General features: G+C 33.9%; 1 protein-coding gene across 1 annotated transcript; it reads right to left on the bottom strand.

The window, feature by feature from the left end:
* Positions 1-843: 843 nt before the first annotated feature.
* LOC133204410 (calpain-9-like) lies at positions 844-15185 on the bottom strand. Its single transcript, XM_061340137.1, has 20 exons — positions 14691-15185; positions 14015-14084; positions 13548-13649; positions 11544-11697; positions 11280-11457; positions 10320-10412; positions 10134-10219; positions 9967-10044; positions 9712-9805; positions 8823-8910; positions 8518-8666; positions 5740-5957; positions 5253-5283; positions 4764-4887; positions 4593-4654; positions 4356-4424; positions 1709-1787; positions 1446-1562; positions 1149-1213; positions 844-1058 (listed from the first exon to the last, which is right to left on the bottom strand). The coding sequence occupies exons 1-20, from the start codon at positions 14847-14849 to the stop codon at positions 1032-1034; spliced, it is 2043 nt and encodes a 680-aa protein (XP_061196121.1). The 5' UTR covers positions 14850-15185; the 3' UTR covers positions 844-1031.
* Between the last annotated feature and the right edge of the window lie 616 nt (positions 15186-15801).

The raw sequence follows: 15801 nt of genomic DNA, 5'->3' as shown, positions 1-15801 counted from the left end.
CTAGCAATTTTGAGAATTTATATAGAATGGACAACTACGAATAGTGATGATTATTTCTCTTGAAGATTTCAATAAGATTGTCATGCTTGAGTCTTTTTATGAAATATAAATTTCATGTTACCATGAATCGAAAAAATCTATGAAAATCGCTCATTCTAATGGAAATATGTCGACCATTTAGTATTATATGCTATATCAAACTTTATTAGTACACATTTACAATATATTCCATAAGAAAAATCCAAAAAAAAAAAAAAAAAAAAAAAAAAAACGCAGAATTAACGTTTTACTAAAAAATCATACCCTCGGTATTATAAAATAGAGAAGGTAACATTTGTTTACACTGGACCCCTCTTGGATATCAGGCCCGAAATATCATTTACCTAATACATGTCACCAAAATGTGTCATGATATCTTGTTACGGTAGATATTTTTGTCTTTAATCGTGCTATTGGCCAGGCATTCCATAATAATCCGAGTATTCATCGTCAAACGTAAAAAAATGCTACAAGACTCTGTCTTATAATACCGAGGGTATGATTTTTTTAGTAAGACGTTAATTCTGCGTTATTTTTTGGATTTTTCTTATGGAATACATTGTAAATGTGTACTAGAAAAATAATTTATGAAAAAAAAGACATAAAAATATTTTTTGACCCCCCCCGGGGGGGGGGGGGGGTTGTCATGTCGACAAGTACCTGTGTTTATTTGCAGTAAAACAGTTCTGACGTTTTATAAGAACATCTTGATTTGAAGAAGAACAGACCCCAAGTGTACCTTTTTTATGATAAAAAATGAAGTAAATTACAAATTAAACTCTTTATTAAAACACAATGCAAATATGTATAAAATATATAACAAAAAAGTTTGCCTCTCAGGTAGTACTGAAATATTGCATCACGTATTAGACTTTCTCCTAAGGGACTACAAGTAGATACATGTATAATTTAATGTAGTTCTTTCCAGGGAAATGGAAAATAATGTGAACACAGGTTGGCACGTCTGTCATATCCGCCATGTTGAACAAGGCTCAGCAGTACATTGTATAATAAAGGAACTGCAAAGACAGTAGGGTAGAACTTATATACAGTACAAGATGAATGTGACCCACTTTTCTGCACCGTGTTCGAGTTATTATACTACGTACCTCGTTCATAGTGAAAGAAGCAGAATCAGGGCTGCCTGTTTTAATTTGCTGATCCTTGTATATTTCTGAAGAAAAAAAAATCGTTTTACTTCATTTTGTACTTGTTTCGTCCTTTATAATAATGCTAATAGATAAGCTACTATAAATTTAACACTAAACTAGCTCTTATGATATCTTAAAATTCAAATTGTTAAAATATACCCGGTATATTAGCCTTGAAATGTTCTAGCGCAATTCTATAGAAATGCTATCAATTTTTTTTTTTAAAAAAGGGAAAAAATGAGATTTGATACTTACGATACATGAGGGTTAATTTACAGATGACTATGATGAAGTCTGTGAGGCGGATCTTGTTGTTTCTGTCGGCGTACCGTCTGACTATTGCTGTTTGTACCATTCTATTCACAGGGAAACCTAGAGAGGGAGCTTAACACGTGAAGCCAAGAAACTTATCTGTCAGATGAGGGACATTTTAGTAGGAGGAAAAGATTGATGTTGTCTGATGGTTTAAAATAATTAGTATTGATTTTGAAAATAAGAGTAGTTTTCATATTTGTTACCTAATGTGCTAAATAGTTTGTCTAGTTCATACGTATCCACCGTCCCCGATCCATCTATGTCAAACTGTTGGAAAACAGCCTGCAATCACAACAGAATAAAACAAACTTGTATAAAACAGAGTGCAAGCAAATTCTTATTGAAAAACAAAGTGGACATGTTTATAGACAAGATGATAAAGGAAATACGCTCTTGTAGGATATGACCTGTAAATATAATAATGGGTAGATTCAGCAAAACCAGAAAAAGGTGACAGAGTGAATGGAATTAATCTCGTAGTACATTATAGGAATTGGCCATTACTGATGCAATATAAAATTATATATATTTCTGCGGTTCTTTTATTCCTCCCAATTAAGACGACTATTTAGAATTGGTAAAACAAAGTCTCGCTTGAAGACAACATTTCGCAAGTTGTATGGTCGATATAATGACCTTGTCAGCAAATACAATCTATCATTAAGTTGAATGCTGAAATTTTTCATACTAATTGTTAGACCATTATTTATACACTGAATTGTCTATGGATTTTGCCGTTTGCCCGATCATCACAAAGGAGCACACGGCGGGTGTGACCGGTCGACAGGGGGTGCTTATTCCTCCATGGAACCTGATCCCACCTCTGATGATTTTAGAGGTCCGTGTTTGCTCTGCTGTATTGTTTCAATGGACTTTTGAGCGATTACTGTTCGTCCATATTTCATGTATATAACTAATATATCTATTGAAATTGGGCTCACACGAGGGAGTGCACAGGTTTGTTAAAAAAGTTCCTTAAACAAAGCTGATATTTATCAAGAGATAGGGATTTATGAAAAACGGACTTATATAAGCAAAGTAAGATATTTAATAAATACATGTATACAGAAAACGGACTGCAACAATTGTAATACATGTGTATTACTGAATGCGTCAACTTTTGAAACAAATATTCTAGTAAATGGATATATAATGGTCTCCGCAGCATAATATATGTATAAAAGACAGAGAATTCATAGTACATGTGTAAAAGACAGAATTCAGACTGTGACTAAAGAAATGGAAGAGGTCAATAGTTTTAAATAATAATCAAATAAATTCGTCTTTACACTCACATCAATGATCAAATAAATTTGATCAGTTTTAGTAAAATATAAGGGGTTATAACTGGCATTTCAGAATATGGAAGTATATTTATATTACGGGCGATCACATTTATGCAACTGTACATACCAAATTATTGAATTTCGACATAGATAATATCTGGGGTTTTCTCTTAAATCTCTCCATGAGCAGCAATTAATGAAATTGAAAAACAACAGACTGCATTTCATAGTACCTTCCCGCTTAAAATCGTTCTCCAGGCGTTATAAGTGTCAGCTTTCGAAATTCTCCCCGTTCTGGATGACTTTTTAAAAACTGAAGTCAAGTGTTAAACGGGAAGACAATTTTGATTAAAATCAGTCAATCTATTACTATATTCTAAAGTCTACACGCTCTGTGTAAGTATTTACATGTATATATGGCACACCTGTTGTGTATACAACACTGATTTGTTCAGTCATTCACGAAAAGGGATACCATATGTTAGCATTCAATAACTTGGAAATAATTAAGACTAGTTCGCTAGACAGTGGTTAGGTTTGGTTCAGTTCTAAACAGTAAACTGTGACCAGACATTCACGCAACAAAGACATGCGAAATGTATATAATTCTACCAAACTTTTTTTTTTATAAGGGAGAAAAGGTGGGGGAAGGGGGTCAGTACAAATACTAGTATATATGTACAACCTTGCTTACTAAATACTAACATTCGCATTTACATAGATATATAAATATTTGTAATGTAGTAAGTTCCGTGTAAACTAGTATATTTCACTTAATTAATACATGTAGTTATGTAAAAGTGTCTTTGTACTAAAGTATACGTACTTGTGTATCTAGCTATGAAACATCCTCTATAGCCTTCATCTTATGTCCCTGTAACTAGCTAATATACGTACTCCATAGCCTTCATCTTATGTCCCTGTAACCAAGTCTTTTTCTTACGTCCCTGTAACTACAGCTAACTTACGTACTCTATAGCCTTTATCTTACCAGTGGCGGATCCAGGAATTTCATAACGGGGGAGGAGGGGGGCAATAGTATCATTTTATCAATTTTTGTACTAAACTGAAGGTAAATGCTTGTTATACAAACAAAACTTCAAAAAAAATTACAATGGGAGGGGGTGGGGTGGGGTGGCGCTGGATCCGCCTTTGCTTACATCCCTGTAACTAGATAACATATGTACACTTTAGTCTTTATCTTACGTCCCTGTAATTAGCTATCATACGTACTCTATAGCCTATATCTTACGTTCTTGTAACTAGCTAACTTACGTACTCTATAGCCTTTATCTTACGTCTCTGTAACTAGCTAACATACATACTCTATAGCCTTTATCTTACGTCCCTGTAACTAGTTAACATGCGTACTCTAAAACCTTTATCTTACTTCCCTGTAACTAGCTAACATACATACTCTACAGCCTTTATCTTACGTTCCTGTAACTAGCTAACTTACGTACTCTATAGCTTTTATCTTACTTCGCCATTAATAAACTAACATACGTACTCTATATTCTATAGTCTTTATCTTACATATAGGTAACTTTACTAACATACATACTCTATAGCCTTTAACTTCTTTCCACATCTTGACTGAATCCTCATAGCTCATTGCGCCAGATTTATTCCGCTTTGTTCAGTTAAGCTAACATAACAACACAATATGGCATGCTTCTACATCTTACACAAAGTCAACAACACGTAAACAATTTACTCAAATTTTCACGATGCTTTCACATCTGGTGTTAATTACTAAGCATGCAGGACGCATTCTGCTTTTTAAGTTTAAAAAAGATACATCCATCATTGTGATAAGGCTTCTGCAGGTTTCTGTGCTGAATTTTAAAGGCTCATTTATTTCTGTAAAATAAAAAAAAAAACAACTCTTTTCTCTCTAACAATTTCTAGATAAAACTCATTCGGAACAAAGGGAAAAAAACTAAAAGTGCGATTTTGTTGATTGATCTACCTGATCTTGATAGTTCTAAAATAAATTCCTTCAGCTCCTTAGCTTTCAGTTTTCCATCCTCACCAGCGTGTTTTAGAAATAACTCACGAAAGGCGTCCCTTACTGGCGGAGGTTTGGCTTCTGGCTTTAAAATCAGAATGGAATTTCTTATAGGTATTGCGTAAGGTATTCAATTACAAACATTAAGATTTAATGCTGTTTAGTCATCCTCTGGGTTTTTTAAAGTTGTTTTTTTCCTCGAAACAAGTGGCAATTTCAATTACAATAAATGCAAAATAATGCAATTTAATTGAATTTGTGAAGAAAGCCTCGTCTAGTATCGAATGAATAAATGTATAACCAACCTCCGATTTATTTGAAAGAGATTACTAAGTTTATTATCAGTTTTTTTTGTGAGAAAACTAGCATGATTTGTATTTCAAAATAAAACTTAAAACACTTAAATACTAGTAATGTAATCAAACCTCGATCGCGTAATAACTAACATACCTTAACTTCGCCGTTGCGTTCATCTAACACACTGCAATATAGGCAAGAAATATTTATTAGTTAATTAGCGAGCGCATTCTGTAATCAATTAACAAGATTCTACAGGAAGGAATTCGTAATGAATAAAATCTACGAGGAAATTTATTCATCTGAATCACAAATTTTATCACAGCATAAATCCGGAATTTTGTATGCAATGCCATTCCAGCTCTTATTCGCGTGTAGAAATATTAACGAATTTCACGACAGACACTCGCGAATGTTAAAAGTTCCCAGGTAGTCATCATGTGACATTATCAAATAAAAAAGCTTTGCTAGAAAAATAGTTCCTACAACAAGTTTTCCTGTCTAAAGTGTCTTGGCAGAGGTTTTCTGTATAGCCTCAATTTTTCTCATAAATACATACTTTTCACTTCAATCTAAATGTACATTTTATTTTCAGATTTTTTTTTTCTCTGACAAGGTAATGTACTCTTAGTATACTTACAGACTACTAATTATTTTCTCTGTGTAAATCCTGAGCATAAACTCCGCCTCCTCGTGAGGCCTAAACGTACTTGGAATGACGACATATGTCCCTGGGGTCAGGTCAAACCTCCGGGTGATCTCCCGGTTATATTGATAGACCCCTGATCTTTTCTTTAGAATGAGGGCGTTTCTGGGGGCTGTCTCCCCATCTAATGGCTGACTCTGAGGATACTTCAACTGCAAAGTAATAGAGAAACATCTTAAAAACAACTTAGCTAAATTAAATTCTAAATGAATAATAATTGTGTGTTTTTACAATAAAAAGTGCAGTATTACACTACCAACATATTAAGTAGAGTTCAATTACAGTTCAATAATAGCAACTTCCAAAATACTAGCAATCTATTCAGAACAACTTATAATGCTAGGACACCCTTATTAACTGTTCGATTATTTATATTAGGAATATAACAAGCACATTCCAAATCAGGGGGAAAAAACGGAAACAAAGCAAAACTTAAATTCAATAAAGAAAGAAACAACAAGGAAACAATCAAAAAATTAAACAAAAAATAAAAACATAAATTCAATAGTTAAAGAAATTGATATTTTCCAATAATATATTTGGGGGTTTTTTTTTGTTGAGAATGTGTTGACTTTTGCTATATAGTGTATATTTTGTGTACAGTTCCTTGATTTTACATTATCTTTTTAAAAGAAAAATGCAATAATGGAATCAAATCCTCTAAATAATGCTTATTGGACTATACATACATGCAGTTTTTGTTTCATATTTTTTGAGAAAAAATAGGTAGATAGGGTTTTATAATAACAGGCAACCCAAGGGTTGGACCTTTTATAAATGGGATATTTTTAAAAAATCATTTTAGTTTCTTCATTTAGATATTTTTATGTCTAGTACGTTTTGAATATTACTAGTTAACGTACAGTTCAATCAGCACTATCGGCCTCATTCTATGTTCATTTCCACTTGCTATAGATAGAGTCTCATATATTTCCTTTCCTCCATTTACATTCACCACCCCCCTCCTTCAGCGTTTTTATTTTATGAGTAAATGTTAGAAAAAAATCTACTTATTTCAATATATGACAAGTAACATGCAAGGTTCAATTTGATATCTACGAAAGCCTATTAGGATCAAACTACGGTAAAAAAAAATAATTTAAAGGCGTTATAACGCGAAAAAAGGCGTAATAACGCAAATAAAGGCGTGCCTTTCCAAAAGGCGTTATCACGCCTTTCCAAAAGGGACCAAGCAATCAATAAATGATTTTTTATACTTAAACTATAGCAAGACTATTCTCCCAAAAAGTGAGGTGGGGTCCCCCCCCCCCCCCCAACTCGCATTCGTACTACCGGCCTGTTTGAAAAGGAGTTATATCCAAAAAGGGAAAGGCGTTATTTTAAAATATATATATGAAAGATTGAACCAAAGCCATCTTTATTTATGCAATATTTAGATTATAGTTTTAATTTTATAAATTATAGCATTTTCTATATCCCCGCACATCTCGCAGACAGCTGTTTGCATGCGTATTAAGCGAAGTCAACACTCTACTTTTGAAAATCCAGGATATAGGCAGAGCCAGCTTTGGGCTTTGCTAGCCATGTATTAAAAATTCATGTCAAATTTGAAATATTTTTCTCTCCTCTTGAAAAAAAACAGGCAAACTATTTGCATAGGTATAATGAGCAATCAGCCTTCAACCAAATTTCTGAAATCCATGCATCTTGGTAGAGGTGTCTGGCATCAGAGAAGGACTAAGTTGGTTTAACACTGAAAATATTTTACACATTAAAAAATCTTTTTTTCCTGGAAATCTAATAATAATCAGCCCCAAGGGTGTATGTAAGTCATGTATTGAAAAATGTGAGGCGTAATAACGCCTTTTGGAAAGGCGTAATAACGCCTTTTGGAAAGGCGTGATTACGCCTTTTTTCGCGTTATAACGCCCTTTAGAAAGGCATAATTATGCCTTTATTTGCGTTATTACGCCTTTTTCCGCGTTATAATGCCTTTTCAAAAGGCGTTATTACGCCTTCTTTCGCGTATCAACGCCTTTTGAAAAGGCGTTATAACGCCTTTTAAATTTTTTTTTTACCGTAGTTTGAACCTAATAGGCTTTCGTAGATATTAGATTCCGGCGATCTTTGGTTTTTCTCTTTTGAAGAAACTTAAAGGGGACTGAACACAGTTGCAATGTTTACAATTTTAAATGTCTATTTTTATTCAAAAAATAACTTCAATTTAATGATTTTGAACTTACATGAATATTCTGAGAATTCAAAAACAACGACATTCTTCATAACATCACGTCAAACAACAGGGCACGAGCTCTGTAATTGTTAGTGTTTACGTTTTACTGGGTGTGTTCAATTTGTATAGTCTGCACAAATCACTGAGCACGGACTGACAATACCGGTGAGTTGGTTTTGCTTTCTCGCATTTCTACTCTGAATTTTCTGGATTACAGTTTTCGTATTTTTCATTAATACACAACAAAATTTCTATTTTTCTTGAGTATTAAGGATACTTTGTGAAAGCACCATTTTTTTGGAATGTGTTTTTTTATTCGGACTGGAGGGTACCTTTTCAAAGAATCAAGGGACATAAAACAGATATTATTTACCATGGCCTAAGTTGATTTGTTTATCCTTGTGTGAATTATTGTTTAATTGTGGAGGGAACAGAGAAAAATAAAACTTACGAATGGCCAACGTTAATGTGTAGTTTTTCATTCAATTCTTTTTATTTTGTTCTATTGGGATCCTCACCTTGTAAACGTCGAAGCCGATGGCTATTTTGGACTTGTTGTTTTGCTCCTTTTCTATTAAGCTGATGATGACAGTACATGTTGGCTTGTTGTCTGTGTCATCAACATCTCGTAAAGTCACGGAAAACTGGGGGTTCTTCCAGTACAAGTCTAAATTTACAACAAATTTATGTCCTTTTAGACGGTATCTGAGATTATATTTCCTTTAAATTTAATTTAATGTTTACTATCTACATGTCGTATCTACTCCAATATAATTGAACAGCAATACGACATAAATTGATGAACATGAAATTCTGCTGTAACCTTGGTATGGCGCATTTCCACATCCCCCAGCCGTGACGCCCTTAATCCACTGGTCATGGTAAACCGTCACGTTCCACTGACGTTTACCCTGAAAGCATATAATACATGTTAGACTTTTTCAATTACAGTTACTTTTTTCCAACAAAACTTTAATATTCCCTTAACTAGACGTATGTGACATATCTATACACCGACAGTTTTTCTTTTATTTGTCTAGTTTGTCATTCCAATTGTTATCAACCTCAAATTTCTGTTGATGTGTCAATCTGTCTGGAAATTAAATGGTAATTTGTTCCGAGATCACAGCGGTAAACGCTAGGATGTCGTCATAGACGATTAACTTTTTGTACCATCTTTTAAAACCTGTAATTCACAATCTAGATCGCAGATAACGTAGGCCTGCATGTTGATTTTCATTGAACGAAATTCCTCTATCTCTACAAAATAAACTTTTAACAATGTGCTCTACAATGCTATCGAATGTCAAAGTATGTTTAACTGAGTTTAAAGACGATCTGTTGATATCACCACCCAGTATTTTTTTTTCTAAACATTACCTGACGCTCTTTCTCAGTCGTTTTTTTATATTAAATTGAAAATTAAGTATTTTTCTGATGCTTCCTTTTTTCGCTAAAAAATGTGTTTGTGGCTTTACAAAAGCCACAAACATATTTTTATTTGCTATATGTAGATCATAATTAATGAAAGTCACTAAAAGAGTTTCAAAAAAAGTCAGCTATAAGAACATACTGTATAGTCCATCTCACAGACATGTTGTTTTGTTTTGTTTTGTTTTTTTCAATTATTATATTAACAAGCAGTGTTTTTTTCAAAATCGTGTTTTATATGCTTATACAGATAGGAGGTGATTCTAATCCCATGCCCTCACCTCGTTTACAGCCACCCCCTGTGTTGTGGCGTCTGGCTGAAGGTGAATGAGTTGTATTTCCTCGAAATTAACCAACACATCGTCAATCGGTATCCTGTGGGAAAAATGTTTAGAAAAGTTGAAATAATATCCAGAAAAGATTAAATTACTTTTTAATTCTATAAACGTACTCATATAAAATCACGCATAAAAATCAGTTAAAAAATAGACTCTATTAATTGATAAAAATGATGAGATACACAGAGGTATCATTACCAGAATTCACCGTCATCCTGTATAACGATCCCAAGTCTTTGTTTCGCTTCCGATGACAAGTTTCGGATTTGATAAGACCTGCAAATGAATGAGAAGATTCATTTACCGTATATTTGAGGAAAGTTGATGACTAGTTACAAGAAACGTTGGAAGCAGACGATACTTACTCGTCTGACCAATCACTATTCCACTCGCTCCGTCCCCATGGATTCCGAAGTCTACAAAGACGAACGCTCGACCCCTTGTAGGGGATCTGAAAAAAGTAATGGTTTACATGTGCACGTTTACAAAAAGTAATAAAGTTAATCTTCTTGTCTTTCTTAAATCTTCGATGCAAAAGATTTTTTGTTTACCACAGCTAGGGCGGTGATGCTGTATGCGTGGCCCATGTACAATCCGTTTGGCCGCCGTACTTCCCTAAATGATGAACTTACATTTGGAGGTAGCTAAAAAAGAAATTTGTATCAAACTTTTTTATGTTTATCTTAAAAATTTATTTATTCATGTCTTTGTGGACTGTGTTCAATTGAATAGTGGTAATCAGATACTTCGGAAATAATGAACAGAATAGAACATTTATTTCCTAATTTAGAGTCCATAACAGACAAGCATGAAATTATTACAATAATAAGGAAAAGATATGCCAAATAGAATAACAATTTGTAAATGACATTGCTCATTTCAACAATAATATTGTACTATTTCAGTTAAAAGGAATACTACATATAAAAGTGTATGGCTACTACAACATGTTATCATTTATGAATTTGCCCATTTCTTTGTCTTCAGTATTGGGTGACCAAAAAAGTTTTTGTTCATCATCTAACGCCGATAAATTTGGAAATTTACTTTTAATTAATTGACTGAAAAATTTCTTTTCTTTGATGATCATATTTTTACATCTTATCAAAAATTGGAGTTTCATCATCTTCACTGTTAGAATTGCATCTATTACATAACTGATCTTCTCGAGGGATGTTGGTAAATCTTCCCACTTCAATTTACAATCTTTGACAAGAAATTCTTAATCTACATAGAGATTTTCTGTGATGAAAATTTTTAACTACTGATGAATAATTCTCATAACCCCAATTTTGTTTGAGTTTTATATATGTGCTTAATTTACCATCAGTATAACTTTGTTGACTTTTATACCAATTTTTTACATTATATAATCTAACAAGGTTTTATGACAGAGTGACTTAAATTTATGCTTCCCATAACAAATTACTTCATCTTTGATATGTAATTGAATATGGCTGAATAACCCTCAAAATATACCAACATTCTTTCATTTAAAGTACTAAACCAACCGATATACTACAGCCAAGAAAACTGTTCATCTTCCAGGATCGCCACAAAATCTCATAGATATCCACTGGGATCTGAGACTTGTCCTTAATGTCCACAGTTTCCGAGATTCCTCCGGTGAGGTCGACCACACTGTCCTGAAGTTTCCCTCCATCTACGCCTTCGTAACAACCCCTTAATCTGTTGTAAAATATGGAACGGTTCCAGATATTACTGTTATAAATGTGAATAAATTATAAGGCATGTCTGATAGCAATAATTCTTACTTTGCGTACGCCTTTTCTAACAATGCTGCCCAGAATTCGTTCGGTTCCTCCCTGTTCCTGGCGTATATCAGGCGGTAGCCGTCCGTGGGCAGGTAGTCATCAATCACCACCTCCACCCACTTCCCGTACCACCAAAAATTAAAATGGAAAATACCTACATTAAAAAAATCTTGTCAATAGAAACCTCTAGCATATATGTACTAACCCGCTTAGCAATTTCTCTACTAGATGGTAACCTCTATCTGACAAAAGCTATTTGAAAATATGACAATTGCGATCTGACAAAAACTTATTGCAAACTAATTTCAGTTATTAGTTGCTTTTTGTAAGATGTCGATTACTTTTAAATGTCACGTACCGCTTACTAAACTGTTCACAAAAACTGCTGCTAAAATATATATTTTCTTTAAACTGCATCGGAGATATTCAAATAACAATTCTAGCAAATATCTTTACAATTATAGACAGGCCCATAGCAACTTTTTTCAAAGAGGGTTCCAAATGGGGGGGGGGGGGGCTAAGCAGCTTCCAAATGAAAATTTATGTAGTAAAATCACATCAGAAACTATTTTCAGGAAAAAAAGGGAGGTCACAACAAAAAAAGGAAAACTTATGTAAGTGTAATCATTAAAGAAAGAATGAATTATTACCTGTATTAAAAATTTAAAAAATATTTTTGAACTGTACTTAGAGTATTTCATACATCTGACAAGTAATAGGCATATACCCATTGCTAATTTGAGCAATTGTTAGGTTATAAATAGATAAATCAGAATTGCCTTAAACTTGGATAAATGTATATACATGTACATCGAACTTCCAAGTTATCTTTTGATAATAAGCACATTGCCATTAATGGTAATACTTCGCAACAAATAATTATACTGAGTAACAACGAATTAATCTGGTCAACAGTTAATTCATCTATAAGTAATAAGTATAATTTATCTACAGGGCAGTAAGTAACTCGTTTCATATAACAACTCAGGGTTTCACTAAACTAAATTTTCTCAGTGTTTCAATTCTGTTAAGGAAAGAATGTTTTTAAATTTGACCATCTCTTTTTTAAATTTGAAATGCCTTTTTTTTCTAAATATACAGGACCTACTTCCGTGAATTATGCATGAATTAAACAAAAAGAATAATTGTATTTTTCGATGCCTCGCTTTTGTACCTTATAGGATACGATTCAAGAAAATATAATAAATATAAAAGAATTATTAAAACCCACAAAATAAACTTATATAAAAATAAGAATATGTCACTTTTAACTTACACCCACTTAATGGCTTTTGATCATCGTTCATTCATCATCATCTAAATCCATATTTTACAAACCCTGAACAACTATTTGTGACTTAAAAAACATAAATATGTCAAAGGTGAAGGAAATACGAGTGCCTCCTATTATTAGGGAGACTTAAGAGACCTCAATAGATCATTATATTTTACTGAGACTTCCACATGAATAATTCTGAAAACAAAGGTGATGGAATAGATTGTTATTTCAGACCCCAACTTTGCCAACGTGTCTTCAAAAACATATATTATTGCATTTCAAAGCCTTCAAATCGCATGAAAGCTGGGCAGCAGGTTCATTAGCGATCCAGTTACATACATGTAAATTAATTAATATAATAACATGCGACTTAACACCAGAGTCAAGTAAAGATTATTTTTTACAAGTAGGTTCTTCCTTTGAATTTTTATTTCATGAGGAAAATACTTAGTATAGCAATCTTTAGGACGTGGTAAAATTGAATATATTGTCCTGTTCTCGTATTACATAATGAACTTAAGAATCAATAGCTGTGACATCCACATAATGTAGGATGTCACCTCAATGAGGGAGACTTCTAATGCGGACATTGAGACGTCTGTAACATTCAATAGGAACGTATCAAATTTATAACTGACAGCAGCTCAGTTGACATATAAAGTTAACGGAAATTAAAAGTGTTATAGTTAATTGTTAGGCGTACAAGAAAAACATAATGTGTTGACCTGCATATGTTCTGTCAAACTCTTGGTCTAGAGGCACCACCCTTTCAAGTAGTTTCTTTTTGGTGGCTACCAGAGCAGCTCCAGCGATGAACCAACAGTTGCCTGTAAAAATGAACAGAAAGAGGCACTCGGACGGTGGTCAAACAGCCTTCAGAAACAGGTGTGCGCAGCGATGCAGGGACCAGCTGTCCTAATCACCATCAGAATAACAGAGGTGTTTACATTACAAATGAGGTTTTTTATTATTCCATGTACAAACATAAGATACCGGTTTTGTGTATTATTACCACATATATATACATTATACTTGTGGATTGCCAGCTCCGAGCCAGTTAAAATATGTATATTGACTGAATTATGGAAATTCTGCATTGTAAGGATTGCGTTTCATGGTTCGATTGAATAGCTTCAAAGCTAGTCCACCTTTAATATTTCATATTTAATTAGCTTCCCTCTCTGAGTATTACCTAAGTATCCTTGATCAAGGTCGAATCTTGTGGCATTCTCTACTATAAATCTGGGGTTTCGGGACAAGTCCTACAAAAAAATGAGCAGTTGAGGAAAATCTACAAATCATGAACTGTACATGGTTGTCATGTATATATTAATTCGATGTAATTCACGGAAGATGATTTCCTATATACACAATTACATGATGCGTGAAATGAAATTCTCGCCAATTTTTTAACTTAAAACACGATTTACTTTGAAATGCATTAATTTAGAGATTTCAAATCTTCTTATGTCAATAAACAAGGGCATTAGCGAATGAATGGTTGTTCGTTGATTGTACGACTACAATAACAGAGAAACTAAGGTGAATGTTTACAATGTTGTAGTAGATATAGAGAGGTAGATAATTACAAACTCCCATGCAGGGTTTTTAAGTATTGAAACAGCTGTTGTGCGTTAAACAGGTAAATCAAAGTGAACTGTTATTGACTCTAAACACGAAAATACTTTTAGCCTCGCGTTCTTACAAATTACGCACTCCAAACCAATGTCGAGGCATGTTTCCTGATTTCACCATTTATAATTCTTAGGTTAGAATATGTTTATGTAATTAAATACCAGAACGGATTAAAATACAAAAAAAAGTTAAGAGTTCTTGAAGATTACGTGGAGGAATTTTAGTAAACTTACTGTCGGGCGCTTCCATATGACAGTCCTGAGTCCTGCGGGAGGGGTCCTGTCAAAGGTCAGAGAGCTGTTGTCTGGGGGGAAGTCGGCGTCCACAAACAGAGAGTTGGTCCTGAGAAGTTCTTTTCTCAGTGTATGATAATCCTTTTCTCTGCCCGACATACTGAACTCAGATCCTTCATCTAAGGAAACCCTCTAACACGGCGGCTTGTCAAACGCAATGTGGTATGGTTTAGTGAACACACACCGGCATTTGTACCTTCGTTCTGTACCGAGTCCGGTGGAAGTTATCGGAGTTTTCTCCACGCAGGAAATACAACCAAGGACACGACCCCCCTGTCTCTGGCATCAAACGATCGAATTTGGGCGTTTAAATGTCCGCCTTCAGATATTACTATAATCTCCCACATATCGCAGTGCATTTACTTTCTGTTTAATTAGCGTTCCACATTGAAATGACCCTTCGTTTACATATGATGTTTAGACTACACCGCTGTGTCAGAAAATGTTGCTGTTGCACTGTTAATATAGTCACTCTTCCAAAATCGGGATACCAAAGCGTAGACAAGCTGCAGGTGACGTGTTTTAAAGTATATGTTGATTTGAGGTAAGTTGACGGTTAAGGCTCCTGAATACGTATACAGTTGACCATACAGATGGCTGCTTAAATGTCATTTTAAGGGGTTAATTCACTTCTAAGTTATAGAAGATACTATCACTGTACAGTCAGCCGAATATATGTTTATGAGGCATTTTTTAATTATAGACAACGGGAATAAATAAACTAAATGCAATGTGAAATTATAAATTAATTCAGGGGAATTTTTAAGGCTTTGAAAGTCTGAAAACTGGCAAACATTTGATATTTCAGCTAAAGTTAGTTCAGGCGTATACTGTTAATGGGACCCCCAGAGCCAGATGTTTCGTTTTAGATTGTGTTTTCCTTGTCCATCACAAGTGTATTGTTTATTCTTCTATATGCAGCATCTTTTTAAACCATGTAAAATACACTAGTGTTTGACATTATCAGATCTAGTTGCTGAGTTTGGCAGAGGAGAGGTAGGAAGATCTAAGGCCAGGTTAACTTGGCCATGAACACGGTACACAGAGGTGA

The sequence above is a fragment of the Saccostrea echinata genome, unplaced genomic scaffold, assembly GCF_033153115.1.
Source record: "Saccostrea echinata isolate AGI-Se365-2 ecotype Australia unplaced genomic scaffold, CSIRO_AGI_Sech_v1 ptg000053l, whole genome shotgun sequence".
In the NCBI taxonomy this organism is placed as follows: Eukaryota; Metazoa; Mollusca; class Bivalvia; order Ostreida; family Ostreidae; genus Saccostrea; species Saccostrea echinata.
Note: the sequence above shows the minus strand (reverse complement) of the source record. Positions and strands in the feature narration are given on the sequence as shown.

Excerpts from the sequence above, each read along its gene's own strand:
- LOC133204410 (XM_061340137.1), bottom strand. The coding sequence starts at position 14,849 with ATGTCGGGCAGAGAAAAGGATTATCATACACTGAGAAAAGAACTTCTC. Across the intron at positions 11,698-13,547 it reads GTTTGACAGAACATATGCAG|GTATTTTCCATTTTAATTTT; the intron begins GTCAACACATTA and ends TTTTTAATGTAG. Across the intron at positions 11,458-11,543 it reads TTAGAAAAGGCGTACGCAAA|ATTAAGGGGTTGTTACGAAG; the intron begins GTAAGAATTATT and ends ATTTTACAACAG.